The following is a 20,305-nucleotide window of genomic DNA, read 5'->3' as shown; positions in this document are numbered from 1 at the left end:
TATCTAATAAAGGGTTAGTATCCAAAATATAGAAAGAACTTATGCAATTCAACTCCAAAAAAACACAATTAACCCAATTAAAAAATGGTCAGAAAACATGAGCAGACATCTCTCCAAAGAGGACATTCAGATGACCAACAGACATATGAAAAGATGCTCAACATCATTCATCATCAGTGAATTGCAAATCAAAACTACAATGATTTATCACCTCACATCTGTCAGAATCACTAAAATCAAAAACACAAGAAACAAGTATGACAAGGATGTAGAGACAAAGGAACACTTGTGCACTGCTGGTTTGAATGGAAACAGTGCAACCACTGTGGAAAATAGTATGGAAGTTCCACAAAAAATTAAGAGAATTACCATATAATCAGGATTCCACTAGTGGATATTTGCCCAAATAATATGAAAACACCAATTCAAAAAGATATATGCACCCTTATGTTTACTGCAGCATTATTTACAATAGCTAAACTATGGAAGCAGCCCAAGTGACCATAGATATATAAATGGATAAAGAATACACACACACACACACACACACGCACACACACACACACACACACACGCAGAAATATTAGCCACCAAAAAAAGAATGAAATCTTGCCATTTGCAACAACATGGATGGATCTAGAGAATATAATGCTATATGAAATCAGACAGAGAAAGAAAAATACCATATGTTTTCACTTATATGTGTAATTTAAGAAACAAAACAAATGAACAAAGAAAAGAGAGACAATTAAATATAAAGAATAAACACCAGAGGGGAGGTGGGTGAGGTGTTGGGTGAAATAGGTGAAGGGGATGAAGAATACAATTATCTTAATGAGAACTGAGTGATACAGAGATTGTTGAATCACTATACTGTACACCTGAAACTAGTAACACTGTTAGCTATATCAGAATTAAAATTTTTAAATTAAAAAAAAAATTTTAAATCAAGAAATAACAAGTGTTGGTAAAGATGAGAATAGGGAATCCTCATGCACTGTTGGGGGAAATGTGAATTGGTACAGCCTCTAGGGGGAACAGTATGGAGTTTCCTCAAAATATTAAAAACAGAACCACTATATGATCCAGTAATTCTACTTATGGGTATTTATCCAAAGAAAACACTAATTCAAAAATTTATATGCACCCCTATGTTCACTATAGCATTATTTACAATAGCCAAGATATGGAGGAAAAAACCTAAGTATAAACTGATAGATGAATGGATAAAGGATTATACATACATATATACATACACACACACACACACACACACACACACACACACACACACACAGGAATACTACTCAGCCATGAAAAAAAAAAAAAAGAAATCTTGCCATTTGAGACAACATCGATAGAACCTTAGGGTATTATGCTAAGTGAAGTAAGTCAGAGAAAGACAAACACCATATGATTTCACTTAAATGTGGAATCTATAAAAGAAAAACAAAACAAAACCAATGTTATAGATACAGAGAACAGGGTTGCAGGTTGGGGGGGTATATATAAAATAAGTTAAGGGGACAAAGAGGCACAAACTTCCAATTACAAAGTAAGTCATGAGGATGTAACGTACAGCATGGTGACTATACTGAATAATGCCATATTGCAAATTTGAAAGACTAAGAAAATAAATCTTAAAAATTCCTATCACAAAAAAATGCAATGTTTTAACTTTGGTCACAGATGGTGACTAGGCTTATTGTATTGATATTTTCCAACGTATGAAAGTGGTCCAATCATTATGTCATACACTGGAAACTAAGATAATGTTGTATGTGAAATATACTTCAAAAACAAAGAAAATATGAAACCCAAAATAAATAGAACATACAGGTTGTATACAGCCTCACGCTTATATATGGAAAAAAGCAAGTGTGAGATTTCCCAGTCTCTTGGATTAATTATTTATCATTTAAAAAACAAAATCACTCGTGAAAAAAATTATGCTACATTTGGTTAATTCTCAAAAAAAACATCACTACTTCGAAGAGTAAACTGTAAACCTTGTATTTTGTATATTTCACGTATTTTGGGTGAAACTAAAACAATTCCAATCATTTGTCTAACTTAAATAGTTTATACATAATATACACACATATGAACACACACGTGTGTATTTATTGTGATTTTGTATAGAGATATTTAGGAAGTATTAATGCTACCATTGATAAACTTACGAATCAACATGCAGAACCCTCTGGCCACTTCTTGAACATGCAGCTGCAGTGATGGATTCAGGCAAACCTATGAAAACACACACCTATATCACTTATAATGTAAAAATACATATATATATATCCACTTATAATATAGCTTATAACATATGCTATATATTATACAAATAGTTCAATGCATGCCATCACTGCATAAAAGGAGTTTAACAAAAGAGGCTCATCCTTATATTCAAAATGATAAAGTTTATACTATTATACCATTGGATATTTGCTAAATGTATACTGCTTATACTAAGAATTTTATTATGTGGAAGAGATTTTTTTTTTTAAATCAAGTACTATACTGAAATTCTTTTTGTATGCAAATTTCCATAAATGAGCAATTGTCAAAATATTATTAATATAGCACTTTGTTATTAAAGGAGCTACGTTCCCACACTAGCTCCTCTCATTTTCTCAACCATACCAAGAAAGAAGCACCACTGGCATACACATTTTAGAAAGTAAATACTGAGGTGCAAATATGTTAACTTGTTTCCTAATGCTTTAACATTTTTTTCTATTGTTAAAGTTTGAAACCAAATCTAACTCCAAAGCCACAGTGCCTATGAGGGGGAATAGGATACATTTTTCAGTTTAAGTAATAGGTTAACTAGTTTAAAAGGAGGGCTTTTATTGAGACCTGAAACCATAAAACTCCTAGAGGAAAATACACGCAGTAATTTCTTTGACATTGGCATACCAGCATTTTTCTACATCTCCTAAATCAAGGGAAACAAAACAAAAAATAAACTACCAAAACTACATAAAAATAAAAAGCTCGTGCTCCGCAAAGGAAACTGTCAACAAAACTAAAGTAACCTACTGAATGGGAAATGTTTGCAAATGACATATCCAATAAAGGGTTAATATCCACAATATATAAAGAATTTATACAATTAAACACCTATATAAATAAATAATCCAGTTTAAAATGGACAAAGGGCCTGAATAGATATTTTTCCAAAGAATACATACAGATGGCCAAAAAACACATGAAAAGATGCTCAACATCACTGATCATCAGGGAAATGCAAGTCAAAACCACAATGAGATATCATATACTTGCCAGAATGGCCAAATACAAAAAGACAAGTAGTGAGTTGTTGAGGATATGGAGATAAAAGAACCATTGTGAACTGTTGGTGGGGATGCAAACTGATGTGCCCAGTGTAAAACAGTATGGAGGTTCCTCAAAAAATTAAAATTAGAAATACCATATGATCCAGTAATTCCGGTATCAGGTATTTACCCAAAGAAAATGAAAACACTATTTCCAAAAGATATATGCACCACTATGTTTATTGCTGCATTGTTTACAATAACCAAGATATGGAAGCAATCCAAGTGCCCACAGACAGATGAATGGAAAAAGAATTTGTGTTGTTGTGTGTGTGCATGTGTGTGTGTGTGTGTGTGTGTGTATGTGTAATGGAATGTTAGCCATAAAAAAGGATGACATCATGCCATTTGCGACAACATAGATGAACCTAGAGGGTATTATACTAAATTAAATCCATGAGACAGAGAAAGAAATACAACATGATCTAATTTATATGCAGAATCTAAAAAACAAATGAATAAACAAACAAAAGCAGAATCAAACTTATAAATACAAAGAACAAAGTGATGGTTGCCAGAGGGGAGACGAGTGGTGGCACGGGCAAAATGTGTGAAAGGGAACAGAAGACACAGACTTCCAGTTATGAAATAAGTCACAGGAATAAAAGTACAGTGTAAAGAATATAATCAATGGTATTTTAATAGCAATGCATGATGACAGACGGTAGCTGCATTTGTGGTAAGCATGGCATAATGTATAGAGAAGTTGAATCGCTACATTGTACAAATGAAAATAATAAAACACTGCATGTCAACTGTTGTCTAAATGAATGAATGATGAATAAGAAAATACTATTTTTTAATTTTTTAACGTTTATATTTATTTTTGAGAGAGAGACAGAATGTGAGCAGGGGAGGGGCAGACAGAGAGGGAGAAACAGAATCGGAAACAGCCTCCAGGCTCCCAGCTGTCAGTACAGAGCCCGATGCAGGGCTCAAACCCACGAACCATGAGATCATGACTTGAGCCAAAGTCGGACTCTCCACCGACTGAACCACCTAGGAACCCCCAGAAAATACTATTTTTAAAAAGAGACCATTTACAAGATACATTATCTCACTTTCTGGTTAATACAGCAGTTTGAAAACACCACTAGTGTTTTAGAATCAGAGTAAGCCACAATATAAAATTGGTTATCATGTAAGGAAATATATATTACTACTACAAGTACTAACAACAACAACAACAAAAAAAAATCACAAATTACCAAAGAATGATTTCATCACAAAACAATTTCAGATGTTCACCTGGATAGGCTAGTTAATACCCTACATTGTACATTCAAGACTATTCCCCAGAAAACACCCCAAATACCCAAAGTGATCTCGAAAAAGAAAACCAAAGCGGGATGCACCACAATCCCAGACTTCAAACTATACTACAAAGCTATAACCATCAAGACACTGGTCACAATGGTACTGGCACAAGAACAGACACTGAGGTCAATGGAACAGAATAGAGAACCCAGAAATGGACCCACAAACGTATGGCCAACTAATCTTTGACAAAGCAGGAAAGAATATCCAATGGAATAAAGACAGTCTTTTCAGCAAGTGGTGCTGGGAAAACTGGACAGCAACATGCAGAAGAATCAACCTGGACCACTTTCTTACACCATACACGAAAATAAACTCAAAATGGATGAAAGACCTCAATGTAAGGCAGGAAGCCATCAAAATCCTCGAGCAGAAAGCAGGCAAAAACGTCTCTGATCTTGCTGGCAGCAACTTCTTACTCAACACGTCTCCGGAGGCAAGGGAAACAAAAGCAAAAATGAGCTACTGGGACCTCATCAAAATAAAAAGCTTCTGCACAGCCAAGGAAACAATCGGCAAAATTAAAAGGCAAACGATGGAATGGGAGAAGATATTTGCAAATGACACATCAGATAAAGGGTTAGTATCCAAAATCTACAAAGAACTTATCAAACTCAATACCCAAAAATCAAATAATCCGGTGAAGACATGGGCAAAAGACATGAATTGACATTTCTCTGAAGAAGACATCCAGATGGCCAACCAACACATGAAAAACTGCTCAACATCACCTAATCATCAGGGAAATACAAATCATAACCACCATGAGATACCACCTTACACCTGTCAGAATGGCTAACATTAACAACTCAGGCAACAACAGATGTTGGTGAGGATGCAGAGAAAGAGGATCTCTTTTGCATTGTTGGTGGGAATTCAAGCTGGTGCAGCCACTCTGGAAAACAGTATGGATGTTCCTCAAAAAACTAAAAATAGAACTACCCTACAACCCAGCAATTGCACAACTAGGAATTTACCCACAGGATACAGGTGTGCTGTTTCGAAGCGACACATGCACCCCCGTTTATAACAGCACTATCAACAATAGCCAAAGTATGGAAAGCCTAAATGTCCTTTGATGGATGAATGAATAAAGAAGATGTGGTACATATATGCAATAGAGTATTACTCGGCAATCAAAAAGAATGAAATCTTGCCATTTGCAACTACGTGGATGGAACTAAAGGGTATTATGCTAAGTGAAATTAGTCAGAGAGGGACAAAAATCATATGACTTCACTCATATGAGGACTTTAAGAGACAAAACAGATGAACATAAGGGAAGGGAAATAAAAATAATACAAAAACAGGGAGGGGGACAAAACAGAAGAGACTCATAAATATGGAGAACAAACTGAGGATTACAGGAGGGGTTGTGGAAGGGGGGATGGACTACATGGGTAAGGGGCACTAAGGAATCTACTCTTGAAATCATTGTTGCACTATATGCTAACTAATTTGGTTATAAATTTAAAAAAATAAAAAAAATAAAAGCATTTAAATTAAAAAAAAAGACTGTTCCATAACTTTTTATCGTAAGATCTACCATTTCAGAAGCTATTAAGAGTCATTTATATCAGTCAGACAAAGCATGTTTTGAAAGTTTAATGGAATTCTGTAAATACTACCACTGACTCACTACAATGAAGCACATATTATTATTTTTTTTTTTGGCAAGGGTTTAAACTACACACTAAGCACCAAGGATTTCAAGAAAAGAGAACAGTTATCCTTTTTATGTAAAAAGCAATATGCATATGGAAGCAATTGACACAATCTAGTTAAAAACCACATTAAACACAAGCTCCAGCTGCATTCACAGAAGAACTAAAGTTTTCCAGTGGTGACGACTGTAGGCATATAGTGTTTGGTTCAAAAACAAAGTTCTGACCAAAAGTACTAAAGGTAGCCATTAAATATAAATTACTGGAAATAAGCCCAACATAAACTTTCAACCTTAACTTTGGATAATAATTCAAAGAAAAAGATGGGGCGCCTGGGTGGCTCAATCAGTTAAGCGTCCGACTTTGGCCCAGGTCACAATCTCACAGTTAGTGGGTCTGAGCTCCACGTTGGGCTCTGTGCTGACAGCTCAGAGCCTGGAGCCTGCTTCGGATTCTGTGACTCCCACTCTTTCTGCCCCTCCCCTGCTCATGCTCTGTCTCTCTCTGTCTCTCAAAAAATAAATAAACATTAAAAAAAAAATTCAAAGAGAAAACATAGTAAAAATGTGTGGTATAGAAGGAACTAAGAAAAAGAAGTTTAAATAATTAAGCACCCTTAGTTCTTCAGTTAAACCTGCGATTTTTCTGTCTTTTATCTTAAAACTATCTGAACTTTTTACACCTAACGAAATAACTTTTGTTACTAATGAAATGCAGTCACTATTGTGCTTTAAAAGTTGCTGCCAAGCATCTTAGTTAAAAAGGACAACAGGAAATATTCGGGAAGCAAAATCAGTATGTTAAAGCATGTAAAAAGACAGCATTAATAATATACAACCAAGCATTAGTATAGGGCTTTATGGTTCACAATATCTTTTCACATACATCACCTCACATATTCCTCATTATAGTCCTGGGAGGCAGGCATTATTATCCATGTGACAAAATGGGATGAGAAACATTAAATAACTTGCCAAAAATCAAGTAATTCGGTAATTTGATATCTCAAATTCCAAATACCATGGTAAATACACTCTCTTCAATTGGACATGAGTCTGAGAATGAGGATTCAAGAGAAGGACAGCAGCATAAAGAAATGGGCATGGTCTCAATCAGGCAGACCTATGCTTGAATCTTAACTTTGCTGCTTTGTTAGCTGTGTGACCTCAGACAAGTCACTTGCCATCTCTGAGCTTTTGTTTCTTCATCCATCAATGGGAATGCCACCATTTACCTCATAGGACCATTAAATTGTTAGTAGAGGGTACTTGTTCTATAAAAACGATCTACTTTTGTTATTCTTCAGTAAGGTATTTTAAGAGCAATAAATTTTCATCGAAGTACCACTCTGAGATCAAGCAAAATTACTCTCCTCTATTTGGCCCAAAGTAGCATAGGCAAAAAAGCATGTGGTTAATCCATGGCTGCAATCAACAGTCAGAAGTCACGCCTCTGGCAGACAAAGGAAAGCCAAGGACAGATTTCAATATTGAACATGATCTGAGTTCAAATTATACATTACCAAAAGAACTATCATTTATGTTTCCCGTTAATACTTCTATCCAGACATCTCCCACTAGTTTATGAAACTGATAGGCTGGCTCTACATTAAAGGCAAGGACCTATTATCTTCATGCTTCAAATGATTAAAATAAAAGACTAATACAGTTAGTAATATCTTCCTAGATTTCGTATTTTTTCCCACCCATTCAATAAACAGAGTTCCTTGAACAGAGGAAGTATGTAGTAGGTTCTCTATATTTGTTAAAGGAAAGAAAAGGAGAAAGACAAAATGGGGAAAGGGAAAATAGAGGGATGAAGCAGACTTTGACAAGTGATGAGGAAAAAAGGTAAGATAAATACAATTCTGAGCCTAGAAGAGCTCAGTCTAAAGAATAAGAATTTAGGGGGGCCAGGTGGCTCAATTAGTTAAGCGTCTGACTTCAGCTCAAGTCATGATGTCAGTTAAGTGTCTGACTTCGGCTCAAGTCATGATGTCATGGTTTGTGAGTTCAAGATCTGCATTGGGCTCTGCACTCAAAGTGCAGAGGCTGCTTGGAATTCCCTCTCCCCCTCTCTTTCTGCCCCTCCCCCCAAAAAATAAACTTAAAAAAAAGTTCTGGATCTTAAAAAAAGAATAAGGACTTAAAGGGATTAAAATAATAAATATAATTAAAACTATTATAGGAACACAATGGAAAGATGCATTTCCTCTGTAGAAGAGGGTCACTGAAAGCTCCAAAGAGCAGGGGACACTAGCTATCTTTCAGGATCCGGAATCCCACTGAAGAGTAAACAAGGAAAAAGTGAAAGAAAAAAGGAAAGTAGGAGGGAGTATTCCTGGTAAAGGGTAAAGAAAGAGAGAACCAAAAGGTGATATTCAAAAAAGAGTGGTTGGAGCCAAACTGTGGAGTCTGAACTTGAAACCTGTAAGCAGCAGGGAATCTTGAAAGGATTTTAGTCAGAAGAACAGCATGGTCAAATTAGTAGTTCAGAAAAACAAAAAAACAAACAACAACAACAAAAAACACCTCTGGTAATAGCATGAAGGATAAACGTGTATAAAATTGGAGCTTGGGGCACCTGGGTGGTTGAGTATCCTACTTCTGATTTCAGCTCAGGTCATGATCTCAAGGTTCATGGGATTGAGCCCTGCATCGGGATCTGAGCTAACAGCGGAAGCCTGCCTGGGATTCTCTCTCTCTCTCTGCCACACCCTCCTTCAAAATAAATAAATAAACATTTTTAAAATTTGGACTTTTAAGTTTCAGGTTTTCTTAATTATTGTTTAGGAAAAGTTAATACATTTAAACTTTTTGGTCTTATTGATACTTTAACAAAAAAAGTAAAATAACTGCTTGTTTTGTTTAAATTCATACTTATAAGTTCAATTTTAATAGCATTTAAAACCTTGGCCAATTTAAAAATAAAACCTTTTTTAACACTTGGCACCATAAAAAGTGAACTATTTTTTAATCATTACTCAAATTCACACAACATTCTGTGAGGCCTTTTTACAAAACCTATATAAGCTTATAATGAATTATATAGTCTCTCCCATAAGGAAAAGCCAGACATGAGTTAGAAACAGATAACCTAAATCAGGGTCAAATTACAAAGCATTACACTGCAAACACTGTAAAATATATAAGTACAAAGATACAAGCACAATGTTTTCAATTATAATATGGGGCTAATAATATATCTCATAGGAATTTAGGGAGGAATAGGTACAAAGTAATATAAAACATCTTAAACAGTGCCTTCTAGCATGTCACTGACATTCAGTAAATACTGGTTCTGTTCCCATCTCTTCCTACCCCTTCAATAAGATTAGTTATTTGAAGGGGGAGAAAAATAAGTTATTTACTATTTACTTAAGTTATCTTTATTTTGTTTTTCTTTTAATTTTTTTAATGTTTATTTATTTTTGAAGGAGAGAGAGAGACAGAGTGTGAGCAGGGGAGGGGAAGAGAGAGGGAGACACAGAATCGGAAGCAGGCTCCAGGCTCTGAGCCTGTCAGCACAGACCCCGATGCAGGGCCCGAACCCACAAACCGCGAGATCATGACCCGAGCCAAAGTCGGACGCTCAACCGACTGAGCCACCCAGGCGCCCCCTTAAGTTATCTTTAAAGATCCAACAACTTGGGGCACCTGGGTGGCTCAGCTGGTTAAGCGTCCAACTTTGGCTCAGGTCATGATCTCATGGTTTGTGAGTTTGAGCAGCACACAGGGGCACAGCTGTCAGCTGTGCTGCCAGCCCAGAGCCTGGAGCCTCCTGTGTCTCCCTCTATCTCTGACCCTCCCCTGCTTGCACTCTGTCTCTCTCTCTAAAAATAAACATTATTTTTTTTTAAATAATAAAATAAAGATCCAAAAACTTAAAAGTTTTTTAAAAAGAAGTCCCAATAGGTTTTTCCACATGCACATTATAGGCCTTTTCTATACATTCACAATAGAAGGTCATCATGTAGTATCATTTAAACATTTCACAATAAATGTGATTATTAAATTCATTTGTGAGGCCCTATCAAAAACTCTGCCGAAGTATCGTAGGAAAAATATATAATTCTGATTCAAGACCAACAACTTTTGCTTGCAAGTCATTTTTATCAAAAAACACAGGTAGTAAATATTAGGTATTAAATTAGCATTTCATAATAGTTCGTAATGGGAGAAACTACAATTTGTTACATCATGTCCTTTTCAGTTGAGATTTTGTATAAAGTTGACAACTAGAAAAAATATATTAGAAGCTTAGGGAATGTTATATGATCATATAACAAACATATATAGTCCCACATTTCTTCAATTTTGCAAAATCTGTCTAGATAAGATAGAGATGTATCATTCTCAACTGAAGTAGCTAGGCTAAAATAGAGACCAAAAAGATAAGAAATTAGTATTTTCAAGAATCTTATCTAAAATATTTTATGAGAATGAAACCATTATTCATTCATTTTTCAAAATCTCCTTTTAGTCCAAATCCTTAATGCTGAACTTTGCCATTTACAACTATAATATTAACGTTAGTTCTGTATGAGCTATTCTTAAAACTGTATTAGTATCTGGAATTGATTTTTCCTGACGCTAACCTTACATAAGATAAATATAAAATACTTACACCACTCCCAGCATACCGAACAATAAATAATAGAGTCCCCTGACAGAATGTTGATGACCCAGCAAAGCCCAAGTGCTTTCAGCCCAAATCATACAAAGCCATAAATCACTCTTTATTTTATATAACATTTCAAAATGGATCCCTGTTTTCCACCTTGAAAGTTATTTCATGTGTTATTTATTACTAGTAAGGACGAGAATGGAAAGAAAATTACATAGAACTAGAAAATTTACTGTGACTGCTTTTTATAAAGAATAACGTTTTTAGGAAAAAAAATAGTTCTACTGGCAAAGAAATATTTGTGGGTACAGAAGCTTTTAGAGAGCCACATTCTTTACTACTTAGCACTATGTACAGACCTTCTGCACCATTGTAAAAAGCATAAATAACATTAGGTACAGAACTCACCAGACTGAGCAATGCAAGAAGTACAGATAAAAATAGTTTTCTTAAATTGTCAATTATTGTAATTAACATTGATTCAGACAAAATACTGAATATATTAGTAAGTGTGCTAATGTAATATCTATGGATTTCCTTCTCATGAGAAAAATAGTTATTAATATCTATGTAACTTTTAGAACTTTACAAAAATATACCCATTAAAACATTAACTCACAAAATTTAAGTTAACTTTTTTAAATTCAATATAGTGTGAGCTTTGAGTATTAAATAACAAGAATACTGTTTTAATATTCAGAGTCCTGAACTAAACATCCAGAAAACTAGATTCATGTTTTCAGAATTATACTAAATATCTGGAAAGTCATTTAACCTCTTTGAAATTCAGCTTGCTTATAGATATCCTGATAGATAAAATGAAGGGCTTGAAATAAATGACCCATAGGTTCAAGGGTGAATATTAATGGTGGATCAACAACTTGGCCTGTGTTTATAGGTAAATGACTCAAACTTAAAAAATAAAAACAGAATTCTGGGAAGATGGTATTAGCAGCAATGTTTTTGAAAAACAGAATTCTGGGAAGATGGTATTTATTAGCAGCAAAGTTGTTCAATCTCCCCCAAGACTACCCTAAAAACAGACAGTGTAACAGTGTAACCAACATATAAAACCAAATACCAAGCGGGAACATCTATAGCAAAGACAGGTGAGAAAATATGATGAACTCCAAAAAACAAGTGGGTCATTACAAATCATCAATAGCTATTAGATCCACATATTATCAGAGAGTGTCCATGAGAAAACAAAGGTAACAGAAATAAATCTGTGACAGTCCTGAAAGCCAAAGAACCCCTAAACTAGGCACTCACTGGAAACTTGGCAGGCCATTTGAGTACAACAGTGGAAATTGGGAGGAATTTTGCAGGCTCCAACCTATGCATGAGTACAAAAGAACCCCTGGGAGTGCTAGGGTAGTTGGAGGAGTGGGAGGTTGAGTTGGGCCTTAGAAACATAGGAAACCAATTAAGCAAACTCTCCCTCTAGATAAACCCCTGCACTGAGAAGTAACTATTGGAAATCTAATCCAAAATCATCAGAACAGGAAAAATAGGGAGAAAGGAAAGAGAAGCTCCATACAAAACTAGGGGAAGGTAACACAGCCAGCAGGATCTGAGGCTGTTTCTATTACTTTGGGAAACAAAGAAAAGAGAGATCTAGAACAGTGGTTTTAGAAAAGCTTTCCTGGTTCACACTCCCGAGTAAAAGAACATAAAGAAGTTTGACGTAAAAATGAGCAAAGCAAAAGGATCTTAGTTGAGAATCCTATTAATTGTAAATACACACACACACACACACACACACACACACAGATTAAGGAGTAAAAAATAACCTATTCAATGTAAAATCCTATAATACAATGAGTAATCTTATTGAATGTAAAAAAATTACAGAATAAGGACTGAAATAATATCCGAGACAATGAAATAACAGCATGCCAGAAAGAGATGCTCACAAAATAAATGAAAACCACAAACCATGGTAATATAAGCTAAAACAATGAAAGAAATGTAAGAAAATGATAGATCTGGAGGTTTTGGTGAGGAAGATGGCGGCGTAGGAGGACGCTGGGATCAGCGCGTCCTGCTGATCACTTAGATTCCACCCACACCTGCCTAAATAACCCAGAAAACCGCCAGAAGACTAGCAGAACGGAGTCTCCGGAGCCAAGCGTAGACGAGAGGCCCACAGAAGAGGGTAGGAAGGGCAGAGAGGCAGTGCGCTACGCGGACTGGCGGGAGGGAGCCTGGGCGGTGGAGGGGCAGCCAGCACTGCAAGGCAGAGCCCCAGAGTCTGGCTTACAAAAGTGGAGGGGCTTGACTGCGTGAGTTCTGACAGCCAGCCGGGCTTCACCCATATGACGACTTTAAGAGACAAAACAGATGAACTTAAGGGAAGGGAAACAAAAATAATATAAAAACAGGGAGGGGGACAAAACATAAGAGACTCTTATGGAGAACATACAGAAGGTTACTTCAGGGGTTGTGGAGTGGAGATGGGCTAAATGGGTAAGGGGTATTAAGGAATATACCCCTGAAATCATTGTTGCACTACATGCTAACTTGGATGTAAATTTAAAAAATAAATTAATTAAAAATAAATTTAAAAAATTTTTTAAAAAGAAATAAAAAACAAGAACGGAGCATTACAGCAAAGAAACAGAATGGTAAATGTCTTAGCAAAAACTGAAGAGGTAAACAAGGGCATGAAGGTACTGTAGTTATGGTTAAAAAGGAGAGGCCTTACATTTTAGATATATATTGAAAATTTACAGAGAATATAATATCTTGAATTTACTTAAAAATAATTTAAGGCTGGATAGTGTAATGAGAAAATGGAAGGGAAAAATGGAATGGAATAGGGAACATTAAATCACTCATAAATTGATAAATGTTAGAACTGGGAGATTGGTACATGGGGGTTATTTTAGTCTACTTTTTCATGTTTGAAGTTTTCCATAATAAAAAGATTTAAAAATAAAATTTAGTACCAAGTTTTTGACAGCTAATGAAAGCTGGGGCCTATCAAATAATCTCTTGGAAAGCTGCCATTTAGTATTCAGTTTTTACTAACATGGAGAAAAACAGATCAACTCAAATTCTCTTAATGATAAAAGTTTTACTAAGTAATGTAAATACTTGCTAAAACCTTACAGGAAATGAAATAAGCAGATTCCACCAGAATTAAATTTTACTTGATTTTCTTTATACTAATATTTCTGTTGTATCAATTTAAGTAACCAAAATGATCTTTTTCTAAAATTTATTTATTTATTGAGAGAGAGAGTGCATGGATGCAAGTGAGCAGGGGAGGGGCAGGGAGAGAGGGGGAGAGAGAGAATCCCAAGCAGGCTCCATGCTGTCAGCACAGAGCCCCACTCGGGACTCAATCCCAGAACCCATGAGCCAAAATTAAGAGTCAGACACTTAACCGACTGAGCCACCCCAGTGCTCCCCAGAATGATTTTTTCACAGCAAAGAATATCCCAGGTAAGCTCCCTTCAACCTTAATATTTAACTTGTGATGAAGAAAATAAACTTTCTGTATTCAGAACATATTTTATTGTATGCCAAGAAGAAAAATGAACTTAATTGCATTACTTGGTAAGCTATGAAACTAAATGATGTAAGAGACTGTGTACTCATTCCAAGAGTGCTATAATCATGAAACAAATAATCTTCTTCCCTTATTTAAAATCCTATCATGAAATCTAGTTTTTAAAAAGTAGAGAAAAACTATAAGCCTTATAAACTAAATTTGAAAGGACTTCTGAATTTGTTTGTTCAAGCCATATAACATTCTATAAAGTAAAACACTTCAAATTTCAAATGTACTCTCATTATGTATTGAAGAGAAAAACTAGCTACATATCATTTAGAAAACATTAAGAATAATTATTTTATCCTTATTAAAAGCTGAATAGTGATTGCATTGAGTTTACTAAAACAGTTGAAGGATAAAGTTTTATTTAATGAAAATTACCACTTTATTTCATTAAGAATTTAATTAGGGCTGCTCAAGAGAAGGAAGAGCAAACAGTCCATGGACATATAGTCTGGAAACAGCCATCTGAGGAGCGCCTGGAACACACAGTAGGGAGGTTATTTGTTCATCTCAGAGTAAGTCCCTAAGAGGCAGCATTTACAGAGAGAATGGCAGGTGCCATTTCCCTCTGGGCCAGATGGACTTAACAGATACATTTAGAACATTCCATCCTAAAACAGCAGAATGCATACTGATTTCAACTGCACATGGAACATTCTCCAAAACAGATCACATACTAGCCCATAAAACAAACCTCAACAAATCCAAGACCAAAGTCATACCATGCATCTTGTCTGACCTCAGACTATGACACTAAAAGACAACCACAAGAAAAAAATCTGGAAAGACTACAAATAAATGGACATTAAACAACACGCTACTAAATAATAAATGGGTCAACCAGAAAATCAAAAAAGAATTTAAAAAGTACATGGAAACAAATGAAAATGAAAACACAATGGTCCAAAACATTTACGATGCACCAAAAGTGGTTCTAAGAGGAAAGTTTACCATAATAAAGGCCTACCTCAAAAGCTAGAAAAATCTTAAATACACAACCTAACCTTACACCTAAAAGAGCTAGAAAAAGAACAATCAAAACCTAAAATCAGCAGAGGTAGGGAAATAATAAAGATTAGAGCAGAAATAAATAATATAGAAACAAATAATATAGAAACAAAACAAAACAAACAACAACAAAAAACAGATCAAATGAAACCAGAGGATGGTTCTTTGAAAAATATCCTTAAAACTGATAAACCTCTAGCCAGACTTATCAAGAAAAAAAGAAAAAGGACTCAAATACACAAAATCACAAATGAGAGAGGAGAAATAACAACCAACACTACAGAAATACAAACAATTCTAAGAGAATATTAAAAAATTACATGCCAACAAACTGAGCAATCTGGAAGAAATGGGTGAATTCCTAGAAACATACAAATTCCAAAACTGAAACAAGATAAAATACAAAATTTGAACAGACTGATAGCCTCCAAAGAATGAGTCCATACTAAAAACCTCCTACCAAAAGTCCAGACCAGATGGCTTCACAGATACATTCTACCAAATATTTGAAGGAAAGTTAACACCTATTCCTCTCAAACCAGTCCAAAAAAATTGAAAAAAGAAAACTTTGGAATTCATTCTATGAGGCCAACATTACCCTGATACTAAAACCAGATAAAGACACAACAAAAAAAGCAAACTATAGGCCAATATCTCTGATAAACATAGATTTGCATCTAACAAAGTTATCACTAAACCAAACCCAACATAGAATAAACATCATTAATCATGATCAAGTGAGATTTATTCCTGGGTTGCAAGAGTGGTTCAATAACCACAAATCAATCAATGTGATGTATCACATCAATAAGAGGAAGGATAAAACCATATGATCATTTTTTTTAAGTTTATTTGAGAGAAAGCAAGCACACACACATGCAGAGAAGGGGCAGAGACAGAGGGAAAGACAAAGTTTCAAGGAAGCATCACACTGTAAGCATGGAGACTGACACAGGGCTCCATGCGGGGCTCAAACCCAGGAACTGTGAGATCATAACCTGAGCCAAAACCAAGAGCCTGACACTTAACTGACTGAGCCACTCAGGCACCCCCATAGGATAATTTCAATAGAGACAGAAGAAGCATCTGACACAGAACATCCATTCATGATAAAAAGCCTAAAGTAGGTCTAGAGGCAACATACCTCAACATAATAAAGGCCATATATATGAGAAGCTCACAGCTAACATCATCCTTAATGGGGAAAAACTGAGAGCTTTTTCCCAAAGGTCAGGAACAAGACCAGGATGTCCACTCTCACCCCTTGTATTCACCATAGAACTAAAATCCTAGCCATAGCAATCAGACAACAAAAAGAAATAAAAGCCATCAAAATGGGTAAGAAACAAGTAAAACCTTGACTACTTGCAGATGACATGATACTATATATACAAGGGTGGCTCAGTCAGTTGAGCTTCTGACTTCAGCTCAGGTCATGGTCTCGCACTTCGTGAGTTCGAGCCCCGCGTTGGACTCTGTGCTGACAGCTCAGAGCCTGGAGCCTGCTTCAGATTCTGTATCTCTCTCTCTTTCTCTCTCTCTCTCTCTCTCTCTCTCTCTCCCCCTCCCCTCCCCTCCTCATGCTCTGCCTCTGTCTCTCAAAAATAAAAAAAATGTTAAAAAATTTTAAAAGATTAATAAATAAATAAAAACTCCACCAAAAACCTGCTAGAACTAATGAGAAAATTCAGTAAAGTCACACAATATAAAATTAATGTACAGAAATCTGTTGCATTTCTATACACCAATAATCTAGAAAGAGAAATTAATAATTCCATTTCCAATTGCACCAAAATAAAAAAGACACCTAGAAATAAACTTAACCACAGAGGTGAAAGACCTGTACTCTGAAAACTATAAAACATTGAAGAAAGAAATTCAATATGACACAGAAAAATGGAAAGACATTCCATGCTCATGGACTAAAAGAAATATCGTTAAAATGTCTATAATACCCAAAGCAATCTACATGTTTAATGCAATCCTTGCCAAAATACCACCAAAATTTTTCACAGAGCCAGAACAATCCTAAAATTTGTGTGAAACCACAGAAGACCCCGAATAACCAAAGCAACCTGGAAAAAGAAAAGCAAAGCTGAGTCATCAAATTCCAGGCTTCAAATTATATTACAAATTTATAGTAACCAAAACAGTATAGTACTAGCACAAAAATAGACACATAGATCAATGGAATAGAATAGAAAAACCATGGGGCACCTGGATGGCTCAGTCAGTTAAGTGTCCAACTTCAGCTCAGGTCATAATCTCGCAGTTCATGAGTTCAAGTCCCGCATTCAGCTCTGTGCTGACAGCTCAGAGTCTGGAGCCTGCTTCAGATTCTGTATCTCCCTCTCTCTCTGCCCTTCCCCCACCCTTGCTCTGTCTCTGTCTCTCTCTCAAAAATAACCATTAAAAAAAAAAAAATAGAAAACCCAGAAAGGAACCCATAACCCTATGGTTAACTAATATTTGACAAAGCAGGAAAGACTATCCAATGGGAAAAAGACAGCATCTTCAACACATGGTGTTGGGAAAACTGGACAGCAACATGCAAAATAATCAAACTGGACCACTTTCTTAAACTATACACAAAAGTAAATTCAGAATGGATCAAAGACCTAAATGTAAGACCTGAAACCACAAAAATCTGAGAGTAGAACACAGGTAGTAACCTCTTTGACACCAGCCATAGCAAGTTTTTTTCTGGATATGTCTCCTGAGGCATGGGAAACAAGCAAAAATAAGCTTTTGGAACTACATCAAAATAAAAAGCTTCTGCACAGTGAAGAAAAACAATCAACAAAACCAAAAGGCAACCTACAGAATGGGAGAAGATATTTGCAAATAATATATCTGATAAAGGGTTAGTATCCAAAATCTATAAAGAATTTATAAAACTCAACACCTGGAAAACAAATAATCTAATTAGAAAATGGCCGGAAGACATAAACAGTCATTTCTCTAAAGAAGATATCCAGATGGCCAACAGACACATGAAAAGCTGCTTACCGCCACTAATAAGTGGAAAATGCAAATCAAAACTACAATGTGGTATCATTTCACACTTGACAGAATGGCTAAAATCAACAACACAAGAAACAACAGGTGTTGGTGAGGATGTAGAGAAAGGGAAACCTTCCTGCACTGTTGGTGGGAATGCAAACTGATGCAGCCACTGTGGAATACAACATGGAGGTTCCTCAAGAAGTTAAAAATAGAACTAAAATGGGGCCACTGGGTGGCTCAATTAAGCGCCCAACTCTTTATTTTGGCTCAGGTCATAGATCTCACAGTTTATAGGATCGAGCCCCATGTCGGGCTCTGTGCTGGCACCATGGAGCCTTCTTGGGACTCTCTCTCCCTCTCTCTATGCCCCTCCACCCCACTCACTCGCTCTCGCTCTCTCTCAAATAAAAAATAAATAAATAAATAAACTTAAAAAAATACAACTACCCTATGATCCATCACTCTACTAGTATTTATCAAAAAAATACAAAAACACTAATTCAAAGGGATACATGTACCCCTCTGTTTATTGCAGTATTATTTACAATAGCCAAGATATGGAAGCGTCCCAAGTGTCCATCAACTGATAAATGGATAAAAAATATGTAGTATATATATACAATGGAATATTACTTAGTCATAAATAAGAATGAAACTTTGCCATTTGCAAGGATGTGGATAGAGCTAGGAAGTATAATGCAAGGCAGATAACTCAGTCAGAGAAAGAGAAATACCATATTATTTCACTCATTTGTGAAATTAAAAAACAAACAATACAAATGAGCAAAAGGAAATACATAGAAAGAAACCAAGAAACAGACTCCTAACTATAGAGAACAAAGAGATGGTTACCAAAGGGGTGGTGGTTGAGGGATGGGTTAAATAGGTGATGGAGATTGAGGAATGCACTTGTAGTGATGAGCACTGGGTGATGTATGGAGTTGTTGAACCTGAAACTAATATAACCATGTATGTTAACTAACTGGAATTAAAATAAAAACTTAAAAAACTTTTAGTTTAAAAATAATAACAGTAACAAAATGCCTAAAAAGCAGCATGACAGCTACATTTCTTTTTCATTTTCTCTTACATTGCAAATATGATACAGCACTAAAGAAAATATTTTAATCATACATAACCTGACCTCCAACAATTTTTCATTTTTCCCTTACTTTTCATTCTTTGTCCACATGTATACATAGGGCTGAAATTGAAACACAGAGGGGTTAAGTAATTTGTCCAAAGTCGTATACCCAAAAACTGTCAAGTTAATATTGGAACCTAGCCATGCTGCCTCGAGTCTGTACTCTTTTTTTAAGTTTATTTATTTATTTTGAGAGACAGAGAGAGAAAGAGAGTGGGGGAGGGGCAGAAAGAGAAAGGGACAGAGAGAATCCCAAGCAGGTTCCATGCTGTCAGCACAGAGCCTGAGGTGGGGCTCAGACTCACCAACTGTGAGATCATAACCTGAGCCGAAATCGAGATTCTGATGCTTAACCGACTGAGCCACCCAGCCACCCCTCAAGTCTGTACACGTTTTTTAAAACTTTTTTTAATGTTTATTTATTTTTGAGAGAGACTGAGTGCAAGTGGGGGAGGGGCAGAGTGAGAGAGAGACATAGAATCCAAAGCAGGCTCCAGGCTCTGAGCTGTCAGCAGAGCCCAACACGGGGCTCTAACTCATGAACCGTGAGATCATGACCTGAACTGAAGTCGGACGCTTAACCAACTGAGCCACCCAGGCATCCTGAGTCTATACCTTTAAGTAGTATATGACA

The 20,305-nt window shown here is 35.8% G+C and overlaps 1 protein-coding gene across 3 annotated transcripts in view; it reads right to left on the bottom strand.

Annotated features, from left to right (window-relative positions):
* The window catches only part of CHM (CHM Rab escort protein), a 246,400-nt gene that overhangs the window by 212,764 nt on the left and 13,331 nt on the right, over nucleotides 1-20,305 (bottom strand). For all 3 annotated transcript variants that reach the window (XM_081793306.1, XM_081793307.1, XM_081793308.1), the window contains exon 2: nucleotides 2,184-2,250. In XM_081793306.1, the coding sequence (XP_081649432.1) occupies nucleotides 2,184-2,250 (67 nt within the window). The remainder of the gene's footprint in view (nucleotides 1-2,183; nucleotides 2,251-20,305) is intronic.

This window comes from Panthera onca, chromosome X (genome assembly GCF_046562875.1).
Source record: "Panthera onca isolate mPanOnc1 chromosome X, mPanOnc1 haplotype 2, whole genome shotgun sequence".
Taxonomy (NCBI): domain Eukaryota; kingdom Metazoa; phylum Chordata; class Mammalia; order Carnivora; family Felidae; genus Panthera; species Panthera onca.
This window is presented reverse-complemented; position numbering and strand designations above follow the sequence as displayed.